This window comes from Salmo salar, chromosome ssa23 (assembly GCF_905237065.1).
Source record: "Salmo salar chromosome ssa23, Ssal_v3.1, whole genome shotgun sequence".
NCBI lineage: Eukaryota > Metazoa > Chordata > Actinopteri > Salmoniformes > Salmonidae > Salmo > Salmo salar.
The window spans coordinates 45,467,794-45,491,649 of NC_059464.1; the positions used below are offsets into that span (position 1 = coordinate 45,467,794).

The window sequence follows — 23,856 nt, forward strand, 5'->3', positions numbered from 1 at the left end:
CAAGAAGGAAGTCAGCTATCATTGAAGTAGGAATACTGATAACTTCAGTTTCTTTCAAATGCGGCATGTATGTGAGACCATCTGTCTAGCCACAGACTAATATTATGCCTGTTTTCAGATTCCTGTGGAACCATAAATAGGCTAAATTATAACACAATCCTAGAGGGGTGTGGGGGTGATTTTCTTCACCTCTAAAGTCAAATCCTGTCTGTCAATCTGGGGGAATTCAGAGGTTGTTTTAACAGCCAGAATACAGGGTTGGGTTGCGTTACTTGGCATTCCTAATATTCTATGTAAAATAATTCTTAGTCCTTGAGATGCCTAATGCTAGGTATTCTGAGTCATAATTCCATGGTTGCAGTAAGACCATGAGATATTTACTTATTCAGTGGTAGCATTGAATTCAAAGACAACAAAAACAACGAGACAAAATAATTCACATTTCCCAGATATACCTGAGAGGGTATTTTGCTGACAAGTCTACGTCATTATTATGATTAGCACTGCATGGGGCAAAACCCGATCCTCAACAACAAAATCAGTCTGGTGATTACCTCCAGCCTAGCAGTTAGAGTGTTGGGCCAGTAACCGAAAGGTTGTTGGTTCGAATACCCGAACTGGCAAGGTGCCAAGATTTTTTTTTTTGAATCAGTCATTCTGCCCTTGATCAAGGCAGTTAACCCCCAACAACAACTGCTCCCCGGGCGCTGATGATATCGATTAAGACACATTTCGGTTTGAATGCATTCAGTTGTATTTTCTTTATTTAACCAGGTAGGCTAGTTAAGAACAAGTTCTCATTTGCAACTGCGACCTGGCCAAGATAAAGCAAAGCAGTTCGACACATACAACAACACAGAGTTACACATGGAAAAAACAAACATACAATCAATAATAATACAGTAGAATTTAACTGACTAGATATCCTCCTTTCCCACAATGATCCTTAGTCTGGTCTCAGATCTGTCTGTGCGGTCTTGTCATGCCAACCAACCAACCAACCACAGGAGTTGGTAATACAGCACAAACAGATCTGGGACCGTATTATAAAGGTTTCTCAGTAACAGTGCTGATCTAAGATCAGGTCCCCCTTGTTTTTGAACACGGGCCAACGGGAACCAGGCTATATGATCCCTGCCTTGGTTCTAGCTTGCTGCGGTGAAGGTTTCCCAGCCAGTACCTTTCTGTGGCCAGCGCCAGGCACCTCTCCATGGTTCTTGGTTTGGTTCTGCTTGAACTTCTCCTGTAGTGTCTCAGCCAGCTGGCACAGCAGGAAGCCGTTGTCCAAACGCTCCATGAAGTTCTCTGCTGTGATCTCCAGACCTGGGGAGGAGAGGAGAGGAGGGCAACGGAGGGAGGGGAAAGGACATGGGGGAGGACAGGGGAGAGGAGAGGAGAAGAGAAGAGGAGAATTTAACCTTTATTTAACGAGGCAAGAAGGGAGAGGACAGGGGAGAGGAGAAGATCAGGGGAAAGGACAGGGTGGGGAGAGGAGGAGAGGACAGGTGAAGAGGAGGACAGGGAGAGGACGGGAAAGGACAGGACAGGGAGGGGAGAGTACAGGGAGGGGAGACGACAGGGAGAGGAGAGGAGGAGAGGTCAGGGAGGGGAGAGGAGGAGAGGACAGGAGAAGAGAAGAGGAGGATAGGGGAGAGGACAGGGGAGAGGACAGGACAGGGAAGGGAGAGGAGAGGGAGGAGAAAGGACAGAGAGGGGAGAGGACAGGGAGGGGAGTCCCGTCCCTGTCGTCTCTCCTCCCTGTACTCTCCCCTCCCTGTCCTGTCCACCCCCCGTCCTCTCCCTGTCCTCCTCGTCACCTGTCCTCTCCTCCTCTCCCCTCCCTGTCCTTTCCCCTGATCTTCTCCTCTCCCCTGTCCTCTCCCTTCTTGCCTCGTGGTGATTCTATCATGTTGCATCATGACGCTAGTCTCATAACTTCTTGTTCTTCTGCTTAAAACTGTATGAAAGGATAGAAATTGACATAGAAAATAAAGTGAGTTAAGCCAACTGTGTAATATGTGTACTAAATTCTAAATATATGTACACAAAATTCTAAAGCCTGAGTTCAATAAAAAATACAGAGATAATTGAGAATCGCTGGTATGCCATGCAGTTAATATATTGGCCTATTAAATGAGGTCCTAATAGTTTATGGAGTTCTAATAGTAGCCTATAGTTCTATAGCTCTAATAGTAACTTATAGTTCTAATAGTAGCCTATAGTTCAAACAGTAGCCCATAATTCTAATAGTAGCCTGTAGTTCTAATAATTATAACTAGCCCAGAGTTCTAATAGTAACCCATAGATCTAACAGTAGCCCATAGTTCTAACAGTAGCCTATAGTTCTAATAGTAGCCCATAGTTCTAATAGTAGCCCATAGTTCTAATAGTAGCCCATAGTTCTAATAGTTAGAACTAGCCTTTTGTTCTAATAGTAGCCCATAGTTCTAATAGTAGCCCATAGTTCTAACAGTAGCCCATAGTTCTAATAGTAGCCCATAGTTCTAATAGTAGCCCATAGTTCTAATAGTAGCCCATAGTTCTTATAGTAGCCCATAGCTCTAATAGTAGCCCATGGTTCTAACAGTAGCCCATAGTTCTAACAGTAGCCCATAGTTCTAACAGTAGCCCATAGTTCTAACAGTAGCCTATAGTTCTAATAGTAGCCCATGGTTCTAATAGTAGCCCATAGTTCTAATAGTAGCCCATAGCTCTAATAGTAGCCCATGGTTCTAATAGTTGCCCATAGTTCTAACAGTAGCCCATAGTTCTAACAGTAGCCCAAAGTTCTAACAGTAGCCTATAGTTCTAATAGTAGCCCATGGTTCTAATAGTAGCCCATAGTTCTAACAGTAGCCCATAGTTCTAACAGTAGCCCATAGTTCTAACAGTAGCCTATAGTTCTAATAGTAGCCCATAGTTCTAATAGTAGCCCATAGTTCTAATAGTAGCCCATAGTTCTAATAGTAGGCTATAGTTCTAATAGTAGCCCACAGTTCTAATAGTAGCCAATAGTTCTAATAGTTAGAACTAGCCTTTTGTTCTAATAGTAGCCCATAGTTCTAATAGTAGTCCATAGTTCCAACAGTAGCCCATAGTTCTAATAGTAGCCCATAGTTCTAATAGTAGCCCATAGTTCTAATAGTAGCCCATAGTTCTAATAGTAGCCCACAGTTGTAATAGTTAGAACTAGCCTTTTGTTCTAATAGCAGTTCTAATAGTAGCCCATAGTTCTAACAGTAGCCTATAGTTCTAATAGTAGCCCATAGTTCTAATAGTAGCCCATAGTTCTAATAGTTAGAACTAGCCTTTTGTTCTAATAGTAGCCCATAGTTCTAATAGTAGCCCATAGTTCTAACAGTAGCCCATAGTTCTAATAGTAGCCCATAGTTCTAATAGTAGCCCATAGTTCTAATAGTAGCCCATAGTTCTAATAGTAGCCCATAGCTCTAATAGTAGCCCATGGTTCTAACAGTAGCCCATAGTTCTAACAGTAGCCCATAGTTCTAACAGAAGCCCATAGTTCTAACAGTAGCCTATAGTTCTAATAGTAGCCCATGGTTCTAATAGTAGCCCATAGTTCTAATAGTAGCCCATGGTTCTAATAGTAGCCCATGGTTCTAATAGTAGCCCATAGTTCTAACAGTAGCCCATAGTTCTAACAGTAGCCCAAAGTTCTAACAGTAGCCTATAGTTCTAATAGTAGCCCATGGTTCTAATAGTAGCCCATAGTTCTAACAGTAGCCCATAGTTCTAACAGTAGCCCATAGTTCTAACAGTAGCCTATAGTTCTAATAGTAGCCCATAGTTCTAATAGTAGCCCATAGTTCTAATAGTAGCCCATAGTTCTAATAGTAGGCTATAGTTCTAATAGTAGCCCACAGTTCTAATAGTAGCCCATAGTTCTAATAGTTAGAACTAGCCTTTTGTTCTAATAGTAGCCCATAGTTCTAATAGTAGTCCATAGTTCCAACAGTAGCCCATAGTTCTAATAGTAGCCCATAGTTCTAATAGTAGCCCATAGTTCTAATAGTAGCCCATAGTTCTAATAGTAGCCCACAGTTGTAATAGTTAGAACTAGCCTTTTGTTCTAATAGCAGTTCTAATAGTAGCCCATAGTTCTAATAGTAGCCCATAGTTCTAATAGTTAGAACTAGCCTTTTGTTCTAATAGTAGTTCTAATAGTAGCCCATAGTCCCAATAGTAGCCCATAGTTCTAACAGTAGCCCATAGTTCTAACAGTAGCCTATAGTTCTAATAGTAGCCCATAGTCCTAATAGTAGCCCATAGTTCTAATAGTAGCCCATAGTTCTAATAGTAGGCTATAGTTCTAATAGTAGCCCACAGTTCTAATAGTAGCCCATAGTTCTAATAGTTAGAACTAGCCTTTTGTTCTAATAGTAGCCCATAGTTCTAATAGTAGTCCATAGTTCCAACAGTAGCCCATAGTTCTAATAGTAGCCCATAGTTCTAATAGTAGCCCATAGTTCTAATAGTAGCCCATAGTTCTAATAGTAGCCCACAGTTGTAATAGTTAGAACTAGCCTTTTGTTCTAATAGCAGTTCTAATAGTAGCCCATAGTTCTAATAGTAGCCCATAGTTGTAATAGTTAGAACTAGCCTTTTGTTCTAATAGTAGTTCTAATAGTAGCCCATAGTCCCAATAGTAGCCCATAGTTCTAACAGTAGCCCATAGTTCTAACAGTAGCCCATAGTTCTAATAGTAGCCCATAGTTCTAATAGTAGCCCATAGCTCTAATAGTAGCCCATAGTTCTAATAGTAGCCCATAGTTCTAATAGTCAGAACTAGCCTTTTGTTCTAATAGTAGCCCATAGTTCTAATAGTAGCCCATAGTTCTAACAGTAGCCCATAGTTCTAACAGTAGCCCATAGTTCTAACAGTAGCCCATAGTTCTAATAGTAGCCCATAGTTCTAATATTAGCCCATAGTTCTAAAAGTAGCCCATAGTTCTAATAGTAGCCCATAGTTCTAATAGTAGCCCATAGTTCTAATAGTTAGAACTAGCCTGTTGTTCTAATAGTAGCCCGTAGTTCTAACAGTAGCCCATAGTTCTAACAGTAGCCCATAGTTCTAATAGTAGCCCAACGTTGTAATAGTTGCCCATAGTTCTAATAGTAGCCCATAGTTCTAATATTAGCCCATAGTTCTAATAGTTAGAACTAGCCTTTTGTTCTAATAGTAGTTCTAATAGTAGCCCATAGTCCCAATAGTAGCCCATAGTTCTAACAGTAGCCCATAGTTCTAATAGTAGCCAATAGTTATATAGTTCTAATAGTAGCCTATAATTATAATAGTTAGAACTAGCCCATAGTTCTAAGAGTAGCCCATAGTTCTAATAGTAGCCCATAGTTGTAATAGTAGCCTATAGTTCTAATAGTAGCCTATAGTCCTATAGTTGAAATAGTAGCCCATAGTTCTAATAGTAGCCTATAGTTATATAATTCTAATAGTAGCCAGTAGTTCTAATATGTCACGTCCTGGCCAGTATAAGGGTTAATTGTTATTGTAGTTTGGTCAGGACGTGGCAGTGGGTATTTGTTTTATGTGGTTCAGGGTGGTGTTTTTCTAGAAGGGCATTTGATTTAAGTATTCCGGGGGTTTTTGGGCACTGTTTGATTTTCATGTATTCTATGTTTAGTCTAGTGTGTCTGTTTCTATGTTTGGTTAATTGGGGTTGGGACTCTCAGTTGAAGGCAGGTGTTGTCTATTTGCCTTTGATTGAGAGTCCCATATATTAGGGTGTGTTTGTGTTTGTCATTTGTGGGAGATTGTTCCGTGTATAGCATCAAGCCTTACAGGACTGCTTATTGTCGGTGTGTTTCTTTTTGTATACATGTTTATTTTGGGTTTGCCTTCTTTCCTTATATTAAAGAAGATGAGTATACATTTCCCTGCTGCGTTTTGGTCTCATCACTACGACAAGTGTGACATAATACTAGACCATAGTTCTAATAGTAGCCCATTGTTCTAATAGTAGCCCATTGTTCTAATAGTAGCCCATAGTTCTAATAGAAGCCCATATTTCTAATAGATAGAACTAGCCTTTTGTTCTAATAGTTAGAACTAGCCTTCTGTTCTAATAGTAGCCCATAGCTCTAATAGTAGCCCATAGTTCTAATAGTAGCCAATAGTTATAATAGTAGCCTAATAGTTATAATAGTAGCCTATAGTTCTAATAGTAGTCTATAGTTCTATAGTTCTAATAGTAGCCCATAGTTCTAATAGTAGCCCATAGTTCTAATAGTAGCCTATAGTTATAATAGTTATAACTAGCCCAGTTCTAATAGTAGCCCATAGTTCTAATTGAAGCTTATAGTTCTAATAGTAGCCTATTGTTCTATAGTTCTAATAGTAGCCCATAGTTCTAATAGTAGCCTATAGTTCTATTATTCTAATAGTAGCCCATAGTCCTAATAGTAGGCCATAGTTCTAATAGTAGCCCATAGTTCTAATAGTAGCCTATAGTTCTATAGTTCTAATAGTAGCCCATAGTTCTAATAGTAATCCATAGTTCTAATAACAGCCTATAGTTCTAATAGTTAGAACTAGCCTTTTGTTCTAAAAGTAGCCCATAGCTCTAATAGTAGCGCATAGTTCTAACAGTACCCCACAGTTCTAACAGTTGCCCATAGTTCTAACAGTAGCCTATAGGTCTATAGTTCTAATAGTGGCCCACAGTTCTAATAGTGGCCCATAGTTCTAATAGTAGCCTACAGTTCTAAAAGTAGCCCATAGTTCTAATAGTAACCCATAGTTCTAATAGTAGCCCATAGTTCTAATAGTAGCCCATAGTTCTAATAGTAGCCTATAGTTCTAATAGTAGGCTATAGTTCTAAAAGTAGCCTATAGTTCTATAGTTCTAATAGTAGCCCATAGTTATAATAGTTAGAACTAGCCCATAGTTCTAATAGTAGCCCATAGTTCTAATAGTAGCCTATAGTTCTAATAGTAGCCTATAGTTGTATAGTTCTAATAGTAGCCCATAGTTCTAATAGTAGCCTATAGTTATATAATTCTAATAGTAGCCCATAGTTGAAATAGTAGCCCATAGTTCTAATAGCAGCCTAGAGTTCTAATAGTAGCCTATAGTTCTAATAGTAGCCCAAAGTTCTAATAGTAATCCATAGTTCTAATAACAGCCTATAGTTATAATAGTTAGAACTAGCCCATAGTTCTAATAGTAGCCCATAGTTCTAATAGTAGCCTATAGTTCTATAGTTCTAATAGTAGCCAATAGGTCTAATAGTAGCCTATAGTTCTATAGTTCTAATAGTAGCCCATAGTTCTAATAGTAGCCCATAGTTCTAATAGTAGCCCATAGTTCTAACAGTAGCCTATAGGTCTATAGTTCTAATAGTAGCCCATAGTTCTAATAGTAGCCCATAGTTCTAATAGTAGCCCATAGTCCTAATAGTAGCCCATAGTTCTAATAGTAACCCATAGGTCTAATAGTAGCCTATAGTTCTAATAGAAGCTTATAGTTCTATAGTTATATAATTCTAATAGTAGCCCATAGTTCTAATAGTAGCCCATAGTTCTATTAGTAGCCTATAGGTCTATAGTTCTAATAGTAGCCCATAGTTCAAATAGTAACCCATAGTTCTAATAGTAGCCTATAGTTCTAATAGTAGCCTATAGTTATATAATTCTAATAGTAGCCCATAATTCTAATAGTAGCCCATATTTATAATAGTAGCCCATAGTTCTAATACTAGCCTAGAGTTCTAATAGTAGCCCATAGTTCAAATAGTAGCCCATAGTTCTAATAGTAGCCCATAGTTCTAATAGTAGCCCATAGTTCTACTAATAGCCTAAAGTAGCCCATGGTTATAATAGTGCCCTATTGTTCTAATGGTAGCCTATAGTTCTATAGTTCTAATAGTAGCCTATAGTTCTAATAGTAGCCCATAGTTCTAATAGTAGCCCATAGTTCCAATAGTAGCCCATAGTTCTAACAGTAGCCCATAGTTCTAACAGTTGCCCATAGTTCTAACAGTAGCCTATAGGTCTATAGTTCTAATAGTGGCCCACAGTTCTAATAGTGGCCCATAGTTCTAATAGTAGCCTACAGTTCTAAAAGTAGCCCATAGTTCTAATAGTAACCCATAGCTCTAATAGTAGCCCATAGTTCTAATAGTAGCCTATAGTTCTAATAGTAGGCTATAGTTCTAAAAGTAGCCTATAGTTCTATAGTTCTAATAGTAGCCCATAGTTATAATAGTTAGAACTAGCCCATAGTTCTAATAGTAGCCCATAGTTCTAATAGTAGCCTATAGTTCTAATAGTAGCCTATAGTTCTATAGTTCTAATAGTAGCCCATAGTTCTAATAGTAGCCTATAGTTATATAATTCTAATAGTAGCCCATAGTTGAAATAGTAGCCCATAGTTCTAATAGCAGCCTAGAGTTCTAATAGTAGCCTATAGTACTATAGTTGTAATAGTAGCCCAAAGTTCTAATAGTAATCCATAGTTCTAATAACAGCCTATAGTTATAATAGTTAGAACTAGCCCATAGTTCTAATAGTAGCCCATAGTTCTAATAGTAGCCTATAGTTCTAATAGTAGCCCGTAGCTCTAATAGTAGCGCATAGTTCTAATAGTAGCCCATAGTTCTAATAGTAGCCTATAGTTCTATAGTTCTAATAGTAGCCCATAGGTCTAATAGTAGCCTATAGTTCTATAGGTCTAATAGTAGCCTATAGTTCTATAGTTCTAATAGTAGCCCATAGTTCTAATAGTAGCCCATAGTTCTAACAGTAGCCCACAGTTCTAACAGTAGCCTATAGGTCTATAGTTCTAATAGTAGCCCATAGTTCTAATAGTAGCCCATAGTTCTAATAGTAGCCTATAGTTCTAATAGTAGGCTATAGTTCTAAAAGTAGCCTATAGTTCTAATAGTAGCCCATAGTTATAATAGTTAGAACTAGCCCATAGTTCTAATAGTAGCCCATAGTTCTAATAGTAGCCTATAGTTCTAATAGTAGCCTATAGTTGTATAGTTCTAATAGTAGCCCATAGTTCTAATAGTAGCCTATAGTTATATAATTCTAATAGTAGCCCATAGTTGAAATAGTAGCCCATAGTTCTAATAGCAGCCTAGAGTTCTAATAGTAGCCTATAGTTCTAATAGTAGCCCAAAGTTCTAATAGTAATCCATAGTTCTAATAACAGCCTATAGTTATAATAGTTAAAACTAGCCCATAGTTCTAATAGTAGCCCATAGTTCTAATAGTAGCCTATAGTTCTATAGTTCTAATAGTAGCCCATAGGTCTAATAGTAGCCTATAGTTCTATAGTTCTAATAGTAGCCCATAGTTTTAATAGTAGCCCATAGTTCTAATAGTAGCCCATAGTTCTAACAGTAGCCTATAGGTCTATAGTTCTAATAGTAGCCCATAGTTCTAATAGTAGACCATAGTTCTAATAGTAGCCCATAGTCCTAATAGTAGCCCATAGTTCTAATAGTAAGCCATAGGTCTAATAGTAGCCTATAGTTCTAATAGAAGCTTATAGTTCTATAGTTATATAATTCTAATAGTAGCCCATAGTTCTAATAGTAGCCCATAGTTCTAATAGTAGCCTATAGTTATATAGTTCTAATAGTAGCCCATAGTTCTAATAGTAGCCTATAGTTATATAGTTCTAATAGTAGCCCATAGTTCTAATGGTAGCCTATAGTTCTATAGTTCTAATAGTAGCCTATAGTTCTAATAGTAGCCCATAGTTCTAATAGTAGCCCATAGTTCCAATAGTAGCCCATAGTTCTAACAGTAGCCCATAGTTCTAACAGTTGCCCATAGTTCTAACAGTAGCCTATAGGTCTATAGTTCTAATAGTGGCCAACAGTTCTAATAGTGGCCCATAGTTCTAATAGTAGCCTACAGTTCTAAAAGTAGCCCATAGTTCTAATAGTAACCCATAGCTCTAATAGTAGCCCATAGTTCTAATAGTAGCCCATAGTTCTAATAGTAGCCTATAGTTCTAATAGTAGGCTATAGTTCTAAAAGTAGCCTATAGTTCTATAGTTCTAATAGTAGCCCATAGTTATAATAGTTAGAACTAGCCCATAGTTCTAATAGTAGCCCATAGTTATAATAGTAGCCTATAGTTCTAATAGTAGCCTATAGTTCTATAGTTCTAATAGTAGCCCATAGTTCTAATAGTAGCCTATAGTTATATAATTCTAATAGTAGCCCATAGTTGAAATAGTAGCCCATAGTTCTAATAGCAGCCTAGAGTTCTAATAGTAGCCTATAGTACTATAGTTGTAATAGTAGCCCAAAGTTCTAATAGTAGCCCATAGTTCTAATAGTAGCCCATAGTTCTAATAGTAGCCCACAGTTGTAATAGTTAGAACTAGCCTTTTGTTCTAATAGCAGTTCTAATAGTAGCCCATAGTTCTAATAGTAGCCCATAGTTGTAATAGTTAGAACTAGCCTTTTGTTCTAATAGTAGTTCTAATAGTAGCCCATAGTTCTAACAGTAGCCCATAGTTCTAACAGTAGCCCATAGTTCTAATAGTAGCCCATAGTTCTAATAGTAGCCCATAGCTCTAATAGTAGCCCATAGTTCTAATAGTAGCCCATAGTTCTAATAGTCAGAACTAGCCTTTTGTTCTAATAGTAGCCCATAGTTCTAATAGTAGCCCATAGTTCTAACAGTAGCCCATAGTTCTAACAGTAGCCCATAGTTCTAACAGTAGCCCATAGTTCTAATAGTAGCCCATAGTTCTAATATTAGCCCATAGTTCTAAAAGTAGCCCATAGTTCTAATAGTAGCCCATAGTTCTAATAGTAGCCCATAGTTCTAATAGTTAGAACTAGCCTTTTGTTCTAATAGTAGCCCGTAGTTCTAACAGTAGCCCATAGTTCTAACAGTAGCCCATAGTTCTAATAGTAGCCCAACGTTGTAATAGTTGCCCATAGTTCTAATAGTAGCCCATAGTTCTAATATTAGCCCATAGTTCTAATAGTTAGAACTAGCCTTTTGTTCTAATAGTAGTTCTAATAGTAGCCCATAGTCCCAATAGTAGCCCATAGTTCTAACAGTAGCCCATAGTTCTAATAGTAGCCAATAGTTATATAGTTCTAATAGTAGCCTATAATTATAATAGTTAGAACTAGCCCATAGTTCTAAGAGTAGCCCATAGTTCTAATAGTAGCCCATAGTTGTAATAGTAGCCTATAGTTCTAATAGTAGCCTATAGTCCTATAGTTGAAATAGTAGCCCATAGTTCTAATAGTAGCCTATAGTTATATAATTCTAATAGTAGCCAGTAGTTCTAATATGTCACGTCCTGGCCAGTATAAGGGTTAATTGTTATTGTAGTTTGGTCAGGACGTGGCAGTGGGTATTTGTTTTATGTGGTTCAGGGTGGTGTTTTTCTAGAAGGGCATTTGATTTAAGTATTCCGGGGTTTTTGGGCACTGTTTGATTTTCATGTATTCTATGTTTAGTCTAGTGTGTCTGTTTCTATGTTTGGTTAATTGGGGTTGGGACTCTCAGTTGAAGGCAGGTGTTGTCTATTTGCCTTTGATTGAGAGTCCCATATATTAGGGTGTGTTTGTGTTTGTCATTTGTGGGAGATTGTTCCGTGTATAGCATCAAGCCTTACAGGACTGCTTATTGTCGGTGTGTTTCTTTTTGTATACATGTTTATTTTGGGTTTGCCTTCTTTCCTTATATTAAAGAAGATGAGTATACATTTCCCTGCTGCGTTTTGGTCTCATCACTACGACAAGTGTGACATAATACTAGACCATAGTTCTAATAGTAGCCCATTGTTCTAATAGTAGCCCATTGTTCTAATAGTAGCCCATAGTTCTAATAGAAGCCCATATTTCTAATAGATAGAACTAGCCTTTTGTTCTAATAGTTAGAACTAGCCTTCTGTTCTAATAGTAGCCCATAGCTCTAATAGTAGCCCATAGTTCTAATAGTAGCCAATAGTTATAATAGTAGCCTAATAGTTATAATAGTAGCCTATAGTTCTAATAGTAGTCTATAGTTCTATAGTTCTAATAGTAGCCCATAGTTCTAATAGTAGCCTATAGTTATAATAGTTATAACTAGCCCAGTTCTAATAGTAGCCCATAGTTCTAATTGAAGCTTATAGTTCTAATAGTAGCCTATTGTTCTATAGTTCTAATAGTAGCCCATAGTTCTAATAGTAGCCTATAGTTCTATTATTCTAATAGTAGCCCATAGTCCTAATAGTAGGCCATAGTTCTAATAGTAGCCCATAGTTCTAATAGTAGCCTATAGTTCTATAGTTCTAATAGTAGCCCATAGTTCTAATAGTAATCCATAGTTCTAATAACAGCCTATAGTTCTAATAGTTAGAACTAGCCTTTTGTTCTAAAAGTAGCCCATAGCTCTAATAGTAGCGCATAGTTCTAACAGTACCCCACAGTTCTAACAGTTGCCCATAGTTCTAACAGTAGCCTATAGGTCTATAGTTCTAATAGTGGCCCACAGTTCTAATAGTGGCCCATAGTTCTAATAGTAGCCTACAGTTCTAAAAAGTAGCCCATAGTTCTAATAGTAACCCATAGTTCTAATAGTAGCCCATAGTTCTAATAGTAGCCCATAGTTCTAATAGTAGCCTATAGTTCTAATAGTAGGCTATAGTTCTAAAAGTAGCCTATAGTTCTATAGTTCTAATAGTAGCCCATAGTTATAATAGTTAGAACTAGCCCATAGTTCTAATAGTAGCCCATAGTTCTAATAGTAGCCTATAGTTCTAATAGTAGCCTATAGTTGTATAGTTCTAATAGTAGCCCATAGTTCTAATAGTAGCCTATAGTTATATAATTCTAATAGTAGCCCATAGTTGAAATAGTAGCCCATAGTTCTAATAGCAGCCTAGAGTTCTAATAGTAGCCTATAGTTCTAATAGTAGCCCAAAGTTCTAATAGTAATCCATAGTTCTAATAACAGCATATAGTTATAATAGTTAGAACTAGCCCATAGTTCTAATAGTAGCCCATAGTTCTAATAGTAGCCTATAGTTCTATAGTTCTAATAGTAGCCAATAGGTCTAATAGTAGCCTATAGTTCTATAGTTCTAATAGTAGCCCATAGTTCTAATAGTAGCCCATAGTTCTAATAGTAGCCCATATTTCTAACAGTAGCCTATAGGTCTATAGTTCTAATAGTAGCCCATAGTTCTAATAGTAGCCCATAGTTCTAATAGTAGCCCATAGTCCTAATAGTAGCCCATAGTTCTAATAGTAACCCATAGGTCTAATAGTAGCCTATAGTTCTAATAGAAGCTTATAGTTCTATAGTTATATAATTCTAATAGTAGCCCATAGTTCTAATAGTAGCCCATAGTTCTATTAGTAGCCTATAGGTCTATAGTTCTAATAGTAGCCCATAGTTCAAATAGTAACCCATAGTTCTAATAGTAGCCTATAGTTCTAATAGTAGCCTATAGTTATATAATTCTAATAGTAGCCCATAATTCTAATAGTAGCCCATATTTATAATAGTAGCCCATAGTTCTAATACTAGCCTAGAGTTCTAATAGTAGCCCATAGTTCAAATAGTAGCCCATAGTTCTAATAGTAGCCCATAGTTCTAATAGTAGCCCATAGTTCTACTAATAGCCTAAAGTAGCCCATGGTTATAATAGTGCCCTATTGTTCTAATGGTAGCCCATAGTTCTATAGTTCTAATAGTAGCCTATAGTTCTAATAGTAGCCCATAGTTCTAATAGTAGCCCATAGTTCCAATAGTAGCCCATAGTTCTAACAGTAGCCCATAGTTCTAACAGTTGCCCATAGTTCTAACAGTAGCCTATAGGTCTATAGTTCTAATAGTGGCCCACAGTTCTAATAGTGGCCCATAGTTCTAATAGTAGCCTACAGTTCTAATAGTAACCCATAGCTCTAATAGTAGCCCATAGTTCTAATAGTAGCCCATAGTTCTAATAGTAGCCTATAGTTCTAATAGTAGGCTATAGTTCTAAAAGTAGCCTATAGTTCTATAGTTCTAATAGTAGCCCATAGTTATAATAGTTAGAACTAGCCCATAGTTCTAATAGTAGCCCATAGTTCTAATAGTAGCCTATAGTTCTAATAGTAGCCTATAGTTCTATAGTTCTAATAGTAGCCCATAGTTCTAATAGTAGCCTATAGTTATATAATTCTAATAGTAGCCCATAGTTGAAATAGTAGCCCATAGTTCTAATAGCAGCCTAGAGTTCTAATAGTAGCCTATAGTACTATAGTTGTAATAGTAGCCCAAAGTTCTAATAGTAATCCATAGTTCTAATAACAGCCTATAGTTATAATAGTTAGAACTAGCCCATAGTTCTAATAGTAGCCCATAGTTCTAATAGTAGCCTATAGTTCTAATAGTAGCCCGTAGCTCTAATAGTAGCGCATAGTTCTAATAGTAGCCCATAGTTCTAATAGTAGCCTATAGTTCTATAGTTCTAATAGTAGCCCATAGGTCTAATAGTAGCCTATAGTTCTATAGGTCTAATAGTAGCCTATAGTTCTATAGTTCTAATAGTAGCCCATAGTTCTAATAGTAGCCCATAGTTCTAACAGTAGCCCACAGTTCTAACAGTAGCCTATAGGTCTATAGTTCTAATAGTAGCCCATAGTTCTAATAGTAGCCCATAGTTCTAATAGTAGCCTATAGTTCTAATAGTAGGCTATAGTTCTAAAAGTAGCCTATAGTTCTAATAGTAGCCCATAGTTATAATAGTTAGAACTAGCCCATAGTTCTAATAGTAGCCTATAGTTCTAATAGTAGCCTATAGTTGTATAGTTCTAATAGTAGCCCATAGTTCTAATAGTAGCCTATAGTTATATAATTCTAATAGTAGCCCATAGTTGAAATAGTAGCCCATAGTTCTAATAGCAGCCTAGAGTTCTAATAGTAGCCTATAGTTCTAATAGTAGCCCAAAGTTCTAATAGTAATCCATAGTTCTAATAACAGCCTATAGTTATAATAGTTAGAACTAGCCCATAGTTCTAATAGTAGCCCATAGTTCTAATAGTAGCCTATAGTTCTATAGTTCTAATAGTAGCCCATAGGTCTAATAGTAGCCTATAGTTCTATAGTTCTAATAGTAGCCCATAGTTTTAATAGTAGCCCATAGTTCTAATAGTAGCCCATAGTTCTAACAGTAGCCTATAGGTCTATAGTTCTAATAGTAGCCCATAGTTCTAATAGTAGCCCATAGTTCTAATAGTAGCCCATAGTCCTAATAGTAGCCCATAGTTCTAATAGTAACCCATAGGTCTAATAGTAGCCTATAGTTCTAATAGAAGCTTATAGTTCTATAGTTATATAATTCTAATAGTAGCCCATAGTTCTAATAGTAGCCCATAGTTCTAATAGTAGCCTATAGTTATATAGTTCTAATAGTAGCCCATAGTTCTAATAGTAGCCTATAGTTATATAATTCTAATAGTAGCCCATAGTTGAAATAGTAGCCCATAGTTCTAATAGTAGCCCATATTTATAATAGTAGCCCATAGTTCTAATACTAGCCTAGAGTTCTAATAGTAGCCCATAGTTCAAATAGTAGCCCATAGTTCTAATAGTAGCCCATAGTTCTAATAGTAGCCCATAGTTCTACTAATAGCCTAAAGTAGCCCATGGTTATAATAGTGCCCTATTGTTCTAATGGTAGCCTATAGTTCTATAGTTCTAATAGTAGCCTATAGTTCTAATAGTAGCCCATAGTTCTAATAGTAGCCCATAGTTCCAATAGTAGCCCATAGTTCTAACAGTAGCCCATAGTTCTAACAGTTGCCCATAGTTCTAACAGTAGCCTATAGGTCTATAGTTCTAATAGTGGCCAACAGTTCTAATAGTGGCCCATAGTTCTAATAGTAGCCTACAGTTCTAAAAGTAGCCCATAGTTCTAATAGTAACCCATAGCTCTAATAGTAGCCCATAGTTCTAATAGTAGCCCATAGTTCTAATAGTAGCCTATAGTTCTAATAGTAGGCCATAGTTCTAAAAGTAGCCTATAGTTCTATAGTTCTAATAGTAGCCCATAGTTATAATAGTTAGAACTAGCCCATAGTTCTAATAGTAGCCCATAGTTATAATAGTAGCCTATAGTTCTAATAGTAGCCTATAGTTCTATAGTTCTAATAGTAGCCCATAGTTCTAATAGTAGCCTATAGTTATATAATTCTAATAGTAGCCCATAGTTGAAATAGTAGCCCATAGTTCTAATAGCAGCCTAGAGTTCTAATAGTAGCCTATAGTACTATAGTTGTAATAGTAGCCCAAAGTTCTAATAGTAATCCATAGTTCTAATAACAGCCTATAGTTATAATAGTTAGAACTAGCCCATAGTTCTAATAGTAGCCCACAGTTCTAATAGTAGCCTATAGTTCTAATAGTAGCCCATAGCTCTAATAGTAGCGCATAGTTCTAATAGTAGCCCATAGTTCTAATAGTAGCCTATAGTTCTATAGTTCTAATAGTAGCCTATAGGTCTAATAGTAGCCTATAGTTCTATAGTTCTAATAGTAGCCCATAGTTATAATAGTAGCCCATAGTTCTAACAGTAGCCCACAGTTCTAACAGTAGCCTATAGGTCTATAGTTCTAATAGTAGCCCATAGTTCTAATAGTAGCCCATAGTCCTAATAGTAGCCCATAGTTCTAATAGTAACCCATAGGTCTAATAGTAGCCTATAGTTCTAATCGAAGCTTATAGTTCTATAGTTCTAATAGTAGCCCATAGATCTAAAAGTAGCCTATAGTTATATAATTATAATAGTAGCCCATAGTTCTAATATTAGCCCATAGTTCTATTAGTAGCCTATAGGTCTATAGTTCTAATAGTAGCCCATAGTTCAAATAGTAACCCATAGTTCTAATAGTAGCCTATAGTTCTAATAGTAGCCTATAGTTATATAATTCTAATAGTAGCCCATAATTCTAATAGTAGCCCATATTTATAATAGTAGCCCATAGTTCTAATACTAGCCTAGAGTTCTAATAGTAGCCCATAGTTCAAATAGTAGCCCATAGTTCTAATAGTAGCCCATAGTTCTACTAATAGCCTAAAGTAGCCCATGGTTATAATAGTGCCCTATTGTTCTAATGGTAGCCTATAGTTCTATAGTTCTAATAGTAGCCTATAGTTCTAATAGTAGCCCATAGTTCCAATAGTAGCCCATAGTTCTAACAGTAGCCCATAGTTCTAACAGTAGCCCATAGTTCTAACAGTAGCCCATAGTTCTAACAGTAGCCCATAGTTCTAATAGTAGCCTATAGTTCTAATAGTAGCCAATAGTTCCAATAGTAGCCCATAGTTCTATAGTTCTAATAGTAGCCTATAGCTATATAATTCTAATAGTAGCCCATAGTTGAAATAGTAGCCCATAGTTCTAATAGCAGCCTAGAGTTCTAATAGTAGCCTATAGTACTATAGTTGTAATAGTAGCCCAAAGTTCTAATAGTAATCCATAGTTCTAATAACAGCCTATAGTTATAATAGTTAGAACTAGCCCATAGTTCTAATAGTAGCCCATAGTTCTAATAGTAGCCTATAGTTCTAATAGTAGCCCATAGCTCTAATAGTAGCGCATAGTTCTAATAGTAGCCCATAGTTCTAATAGTAGCCTATAGTTCTATAGTTCTAATAGTAGCCCATAGGTCTAATAGTAGCCTATAGTTCTATAGTTCTAATAGTAGCCCATAGTTATAATAGTAGCCCATAGTTCTAACAGTAGCCCACAGTTCTAACAGTAGCCTATAGGTCTATAGTTCTAATAGTAGCCCATAGTTCTAATAGTAGCCCATAGTCCTAATAGTAGCCCATAGTTCTAATAGTAACCCATAGGTCTAATAGTAGCCTATAGTTCTAATCGAAGCTTATAGTTCTATAGTTCTAATAGTAGCCCATAGATCTAAAAGTAGCCTATAGTTATATAATTCTAATAGTAGCCCATAGTTCTAATATTAGCCCATAGTTCTATTAGTAGCCTATAGGTCTATAGTTCTAATAGTAGCCCATAGTTCAAATAGTAACCCATAGTTCTAATAGTAGCCTATAGTTCTAATAGTAGCCTATAGTTATATAATTCTAATAGTAGCCCATAATTCTAATAGTAGCCCATATTTATAATAGTAGCCCATAGTTCTAATACTAGCCTAGAGTTCTAATAGTAGCCCATAGTTCTACTAATAGCCTAAAGTAGCCCATGGTTATAATAGTGCCCTATTGTTCTAATGGTAGCCTATAGTTCTATAGTTCTAATAGTAGCCTATAGTTCTAATAGTAGCCCATAGTTCCAATAGTAGCCCATAGTTCTAACAGTAGCCCATAGTTCTAACAGTAGCCCATAGTTCTAACAGTAGCCCATAGTTCTAACAGTAGCCCATAGTTCTAATAGTAGCCTATAGTTCTAATAGTAGCCAATAGTTCCAATAGTAGCCCATAGTTCTATAGTTCTAATAGTAGCCTATAGTTATATAATTCTAATAGTAGCCCATAGTTCTAATAGTAGCCCATATTTCTAATAGTAGCCCATATTTCTAATAGTAGCCCATAGTTATAATAGTAGCCCATAGTTCTAACAGTAGCCCATAGTTCTAATAGTAGCCTATAGTTCTAATACTAGCCCATAGTTCTAATAGTAGCCCATAGTTCTATAGTTCTAATAGTAGCCCACTGTTCGAATAGTAGCCCACTGATCTAATAGTAGCCCATAGTTCCTACAACATCTGAAAACATAAGAGCAGACAAAGACAAAGTTTGAACAAGCCAGAGCTGGCATGTTGCATAGTAACGCCTCGTTATCCTTCACAGAGAACACTCACACTTCCCACACAGAACACACACACACAGTGCAGCAGAGATAGAACAGTGATCAACATATGGTCTTTCTAGTTGACTGGCGTCCAGACGACCATTCCCTCTCAGTTAGATCATTCTGACCGCAATAGGAGGTGGCAGTGGGGTGTCTAACTGTGGAAAACTAACCAGGGGGATTTCTGTCTTCATCTCTTTGGGTAAAGGAAGGAGTTCCAGAGTTTTAATGAGTTCCAAATGTGGTAATTGAGCACAGAGAGAGACGCAGAGAGAGACAGAGACAGAGAGAGAGAGAGACACAAAGACACAGAGACAGAGAGAGAGGGTAATACCCTCTATAAACTCCTGCCTTATTCTCAGTCCCCTTCCCCTCTCTCATTGAGGATCTGACATGTACAGTTTTTAGAGACAAATTACTCTTTTTTTATGCACTGTGCCGTCTAGCCTGCAGATGAACATTCTGCATTGTAGTCAATCATGAAGGAAAATATCAACAGTAAAAGGCTATTTGCAAATGGCTAGCGCCACAAGGCTAGCGCCCCACAAGGCTAGCGCCCCACAAGCCTAGCGCCCCACAAGGCTAGCGCCCCACAAGGCTAGCGCCCCACAAGGCTAGCACGCCACAAGCAAAGCTAGATAAACAGTGTGATGTGTCTTTTTACTCTAGTCTCCTCTCACCCTCCACCCCCAGGCTAACCACCCCCAGGCTAACCACACCTCAGAGAAGCCACACCTCAGAGAAGCCACACCTCAGAGAAGCCACACCTCAGCTGGCTACCCTATGCCAACAGATAGGGCCTGACACACAAGTGCACGCACACACACAGCTAACAGATAGGGCCCGACGTACACACACACACACACAGCTAACAGATATGGCCTGACAGATAAGTAGATGGGTCTTCTATAGGGTCAGATTGGATGAAACATAATATACTGATTACATGCACTTCCTGGAATAAGGAGGCTGCTGATATACGGAACAATTATCATGCAAAACAACTCCCACAGTGATGGATTACACAGTAGTCTACAACTGAACTTCTTCCTATCGTACGTCGTACATTAGGCAACTAAAGATGCTAATAATAACAATTATTCAATTAGGAGGAGAAGGTTTCAAAGCGTGTGTGACCCCACTCTCCATTCCAGCCTCGTTAATGTTTGTTAACGGCCTCCAGATCAACAGGAAAAACAGGAAGACCCTGGAGAATCCATACAAATTAAAGGGAATAATGAATAATGGCTGAAGCTGAATAGGCTACAAAAGGTATTTGCGCGTTAAACTCAGACAGCAAACAGGCCTTTACTCCACAGTTCATCCCCAGTGTTTAAGACCAGGTACCACAGGGTTAGCAGACGCTCTGATTCAGAGCCACTTACAGTAGTGAGTCATTTAGCAGACGCTCTGATTCAGAGCCACTTACAGTAGTGAGTCATTTAGCAGACGCTCTGATTCAGAGCCACTTACAGTAGTGAGTCATTTAGCAGACGCTCTGATTCAGAGCCACTTATAGTAGTGAGTCATTTAGCAGACGCTCTTATCTAGAGCCACTTACAGTAAGTAGTGAGTCATTTAGCAGACTCTCTTATCCAGAGCCACTTACAGTACTGAGTCATTTAGCAGACTCTCTTATCCAGAGCCACTTACAGTAGTGAGTCATTTAGCAGACTCTCTTATCCAGAGCCACTTACAGTAGTGAGTCATTTAGCAGACTCTCTTATCCAGAGCCACTTACAGTAAGTAGTGAGTCATTTAGCAGACGCTCTTATTTTAATTGTATTTCTTTATTTCACTTTTGTTTAACTAGGCAAGTCAGTTAAGAACAAATCCTTATTTACAATTACGGCCTAGGAACAGTGGGTTAACAGCCTTGTTCAGGGGCAGAACGACAAATTGTACCTTGTCAGCTCGGGGATTCGATCTAGCAACCTTTCGGTTACTGGCCCAACGCTCTAACCACTAAGCTACCAGCCGCTCCAGAGCCACTTACAGTGAGTACATTTTCACACTATTTTTCTCCGTACTGGTCCCTGTGGGAATCGAACCCCACAACCTTCGCATTGCAAGCACCAAGCTCTACAAAAAATGTTTAATCCATTTCAAAATCTTCAGATTTTTATTGGTATTTTGGTCCATTAATATTAGTATTTTCAAAAAGTACAAATAAAAAGTTGATGAAAATCTGTGAAAGTCTATTTTCATTTCTTTATCATAGTACAATTCATTAATTGTAACCACTTTAACATGGACATACAGCTAATTTCATAGAGAATGTTACAAACTGCACAATATGTAGCTTGTAACTTACTTTGAAGAGATAGATGTTGATTGGGTCCAAATGGGTGTTTGGTCATCTAAATTCAGTTTACTTGTCTTTAACTGCCATTTCCCGAAAGTCACAATCTGCTATGTATAAGTCCAGTGTCTTAAAACAAAATGAAAACAAAATATTTAGGCTGACTTCATCCAGTGTCCGGAATGAGATATCAGCTAATTTGCATGTTTAAACAATATTTCAGATACGCCTTAAGGTGAAACTTAGTATACACTATGATGTAACACAGATGGTTTTCTGTTCAATGTGTCCATGTATTTGAACCAGTATGAATAGGATATGCTATGGACGGCTTTGCAAATCAGACAGCAACATCAAACTGCTTCCTGAACTATGCTCAGTCACAACCCCATGACTGAACCAGCCTGCAGTCTAACTAACTGGTCTGCCTGAAACAGCCTGCAGACTAACTAACTGGTCTGCCTGAAACAGCCTGCAGTCTAACTAACTGGTCTGCCTGAAACAGCCTGCAGACTAACTAACTGGTCTGCCTGAAATAGCCTGCAGGCTAACTAACTGGTCTGCCTGAAACAGCCTGCAGTCTAACTAACTGGTCTGCCTGAAACAGCCTGCAGTCTAACTAACTGGTCTGCCTGAAACAGCCTGCAGACTAACTAACTGGTCTGCCTGAAACAGCCTGCAGACTAACTAACTGGTCTGCCTGAAAAAGCCTGCAGACTAACTAACTGGTCTGCCTGAAACAGCCCGCAGACTAACTAACTGGTCTGCCTGAAACAGCCTGCAGTCTAACTAACTGGTCTGCCTGAAACAGCCTGCAGTCTAACTAACTGGTCTGCCTGAAACAGCCTGCAGACTAACTAACTGGTCTGCCTGAAATAGCCTGCAGGCTAACTAACTGGTCTGCCTGAAACAGCCTGCAGTCTAACTAACTGGTCTGCCTGAAACAGCCTGCAGTCTAACTAACTGGTCTGCCTGAAACAGCCTGCAGACTAACTAACTGGTCTGCCTGAAACAGCCTGCAGTCTAACTAACTGGTCTGCCTGAAACAGCCCGCAGACTAACTAACTGGTCTGCCTGAAACAGCCTGCAGACTAACTAACTGGTCTGCCTGAAAAAGCCTGCAGTCTGACTAACTGGTCTGCCTGAAACAGCCCGCAGACTAACTGGTCTGCCTGAAACAGCCTGCAGACTAACTAACTGGTCTGCCTGAAACAGCCTGCAGTCTAACTAACTGGTCTGCCTGAAACAGCCCGCAGACTAACTGGTCTGCCTGAAACAGCCTGCAGACTAACTAACTGGTCTGCCTGAAATAGCCTGCAGGCTAACTAACTGGTCTGCCTGAAACAGCCTGCAGTCTAACTAACTGGTCTGCCTGAAACAGCCTGCAGTCTAACTAACTGGTCTGCCTGAAACAGCCTGCAGACTAACTAACTGGTCTGCCTGAAACAGCCTGCAGACTAACTAACTGGTCTGCCTGAAACAGCCTGCAGACTAACTAACTGGTCTGCCTGAAAAAGCCTGCAGACTAACTAACTGGTCTGCCTGAAACAGCCAGCAGACTAACTGGTCTACCTGAAACAGCCTGCAGACTAATTAACTGGTCTGCCTGAAACAGCCAGCAGACTAACTGGTCTGCCTGAAACAGCCAGCAGACTAATTAACTGGTCTGCCTGAACCAGACTTTTTTTTCTTCACTTTCATCTATCTGACATGTTTACTTAACACAGATGCTTATTAATCAAATCAAATCAATTTTTATAGCCCTTCTTACATCAGCTGATATCTCAAAGTGCTGTACAGAAAGAAACCCAGCCTAAAACCCCAAACAGCGACACCGGTTGAGCATTCCTACAGCATTTCCCTCCAGAAGCCATGAGAAAGTTGTCCGGCTGCGGGGAACGTGTGAGGGGACCCTGTCTAGAGACCCTGCCTAGAGACCGTGTCCTGTCTAGAGACCCTGTCTAGAGACCCTGTCTAGAGACCCTGGTTAGAGACCCTGTCTAGAGACCCTGTCCTGTCTAGAGACCCTGCCTAGAGACCCTGTCCTGTCTAGAGACCCTGCCTAGAGACTGTGTCCTGTCTAGAGACCCTGTCTAGAGACCCTGTCCTGTCTAGAGACCCTGTCTAGAGAGACCCTGTCCTGTCTAGAGACCCTGTCTAGAGAGACCCTGTCCTGTCTAGAGACCCTGTCTAGAGACCCTGCCTAGAGACTGTGTCCTGTCTAGAGACCCTGCCTAGAGACTGTGTCCTGTCTAGAGACCCTGTCTAGAGACCCTGTCCTGTCTAGAGACCCTGTCTAGAGAGACCCTGTCCTGTCTAGAGACCCTGTCTAGAGACCCTGGTTAGAGACCCTGTCTAGAGACCCTGGTTAGAGACCCTGGTTAGAGACCCTGTCCTGTCTAGAGACCCTGTCTAGAGACCCTGGTTAGAGACCCTGGTTAGAGACCCTGTCCTGTCTAGAGACCCTGTCTAGAGACCCTGTCCTGTCTAGAGACCCTGATTAGAGACACTGATTAGAGACCCTGATAGAGACCCTGGTTAGAGACCCTGTCCTGTCTAGAGACCCTGTCCTGTCTAGAGACCCTGTCCTGTCTTGAAACCCTGGTTAGAGACCCTGGTTAGAGTCCCTATCCTGTCTAGAGACCCTGTCTAGAGACCCTGTCCTGTCTAGAGACCCTGTCCTGTCTAGAGACCCTGTCTAGAGACCCTGATTAGAGACCCTGATTAGAGACCC

At 38.7% G+C, this 23,856-nt stretch overlaps 1 protein-coding gene across 1 annotated transcript in view; it reads right to left on the reverse strand.

Annotated features, from left to right (window-relative positions):
• The window catches only part of LOC106584757 (growth arrest-specific protein 2), a 66,911-nt gene that overhangs the window by 36,605 nt on the left and 6,450 nt on the right, over positions 1-23,856 (reverse strand). Inside the window, 1 exon segment of the mRNA XM_045706300.1 lies at positions 1,181-1,323. Coding sequence (XP_045562256.1) covers positions 1,181-1,323 — 143 coding nt within the window.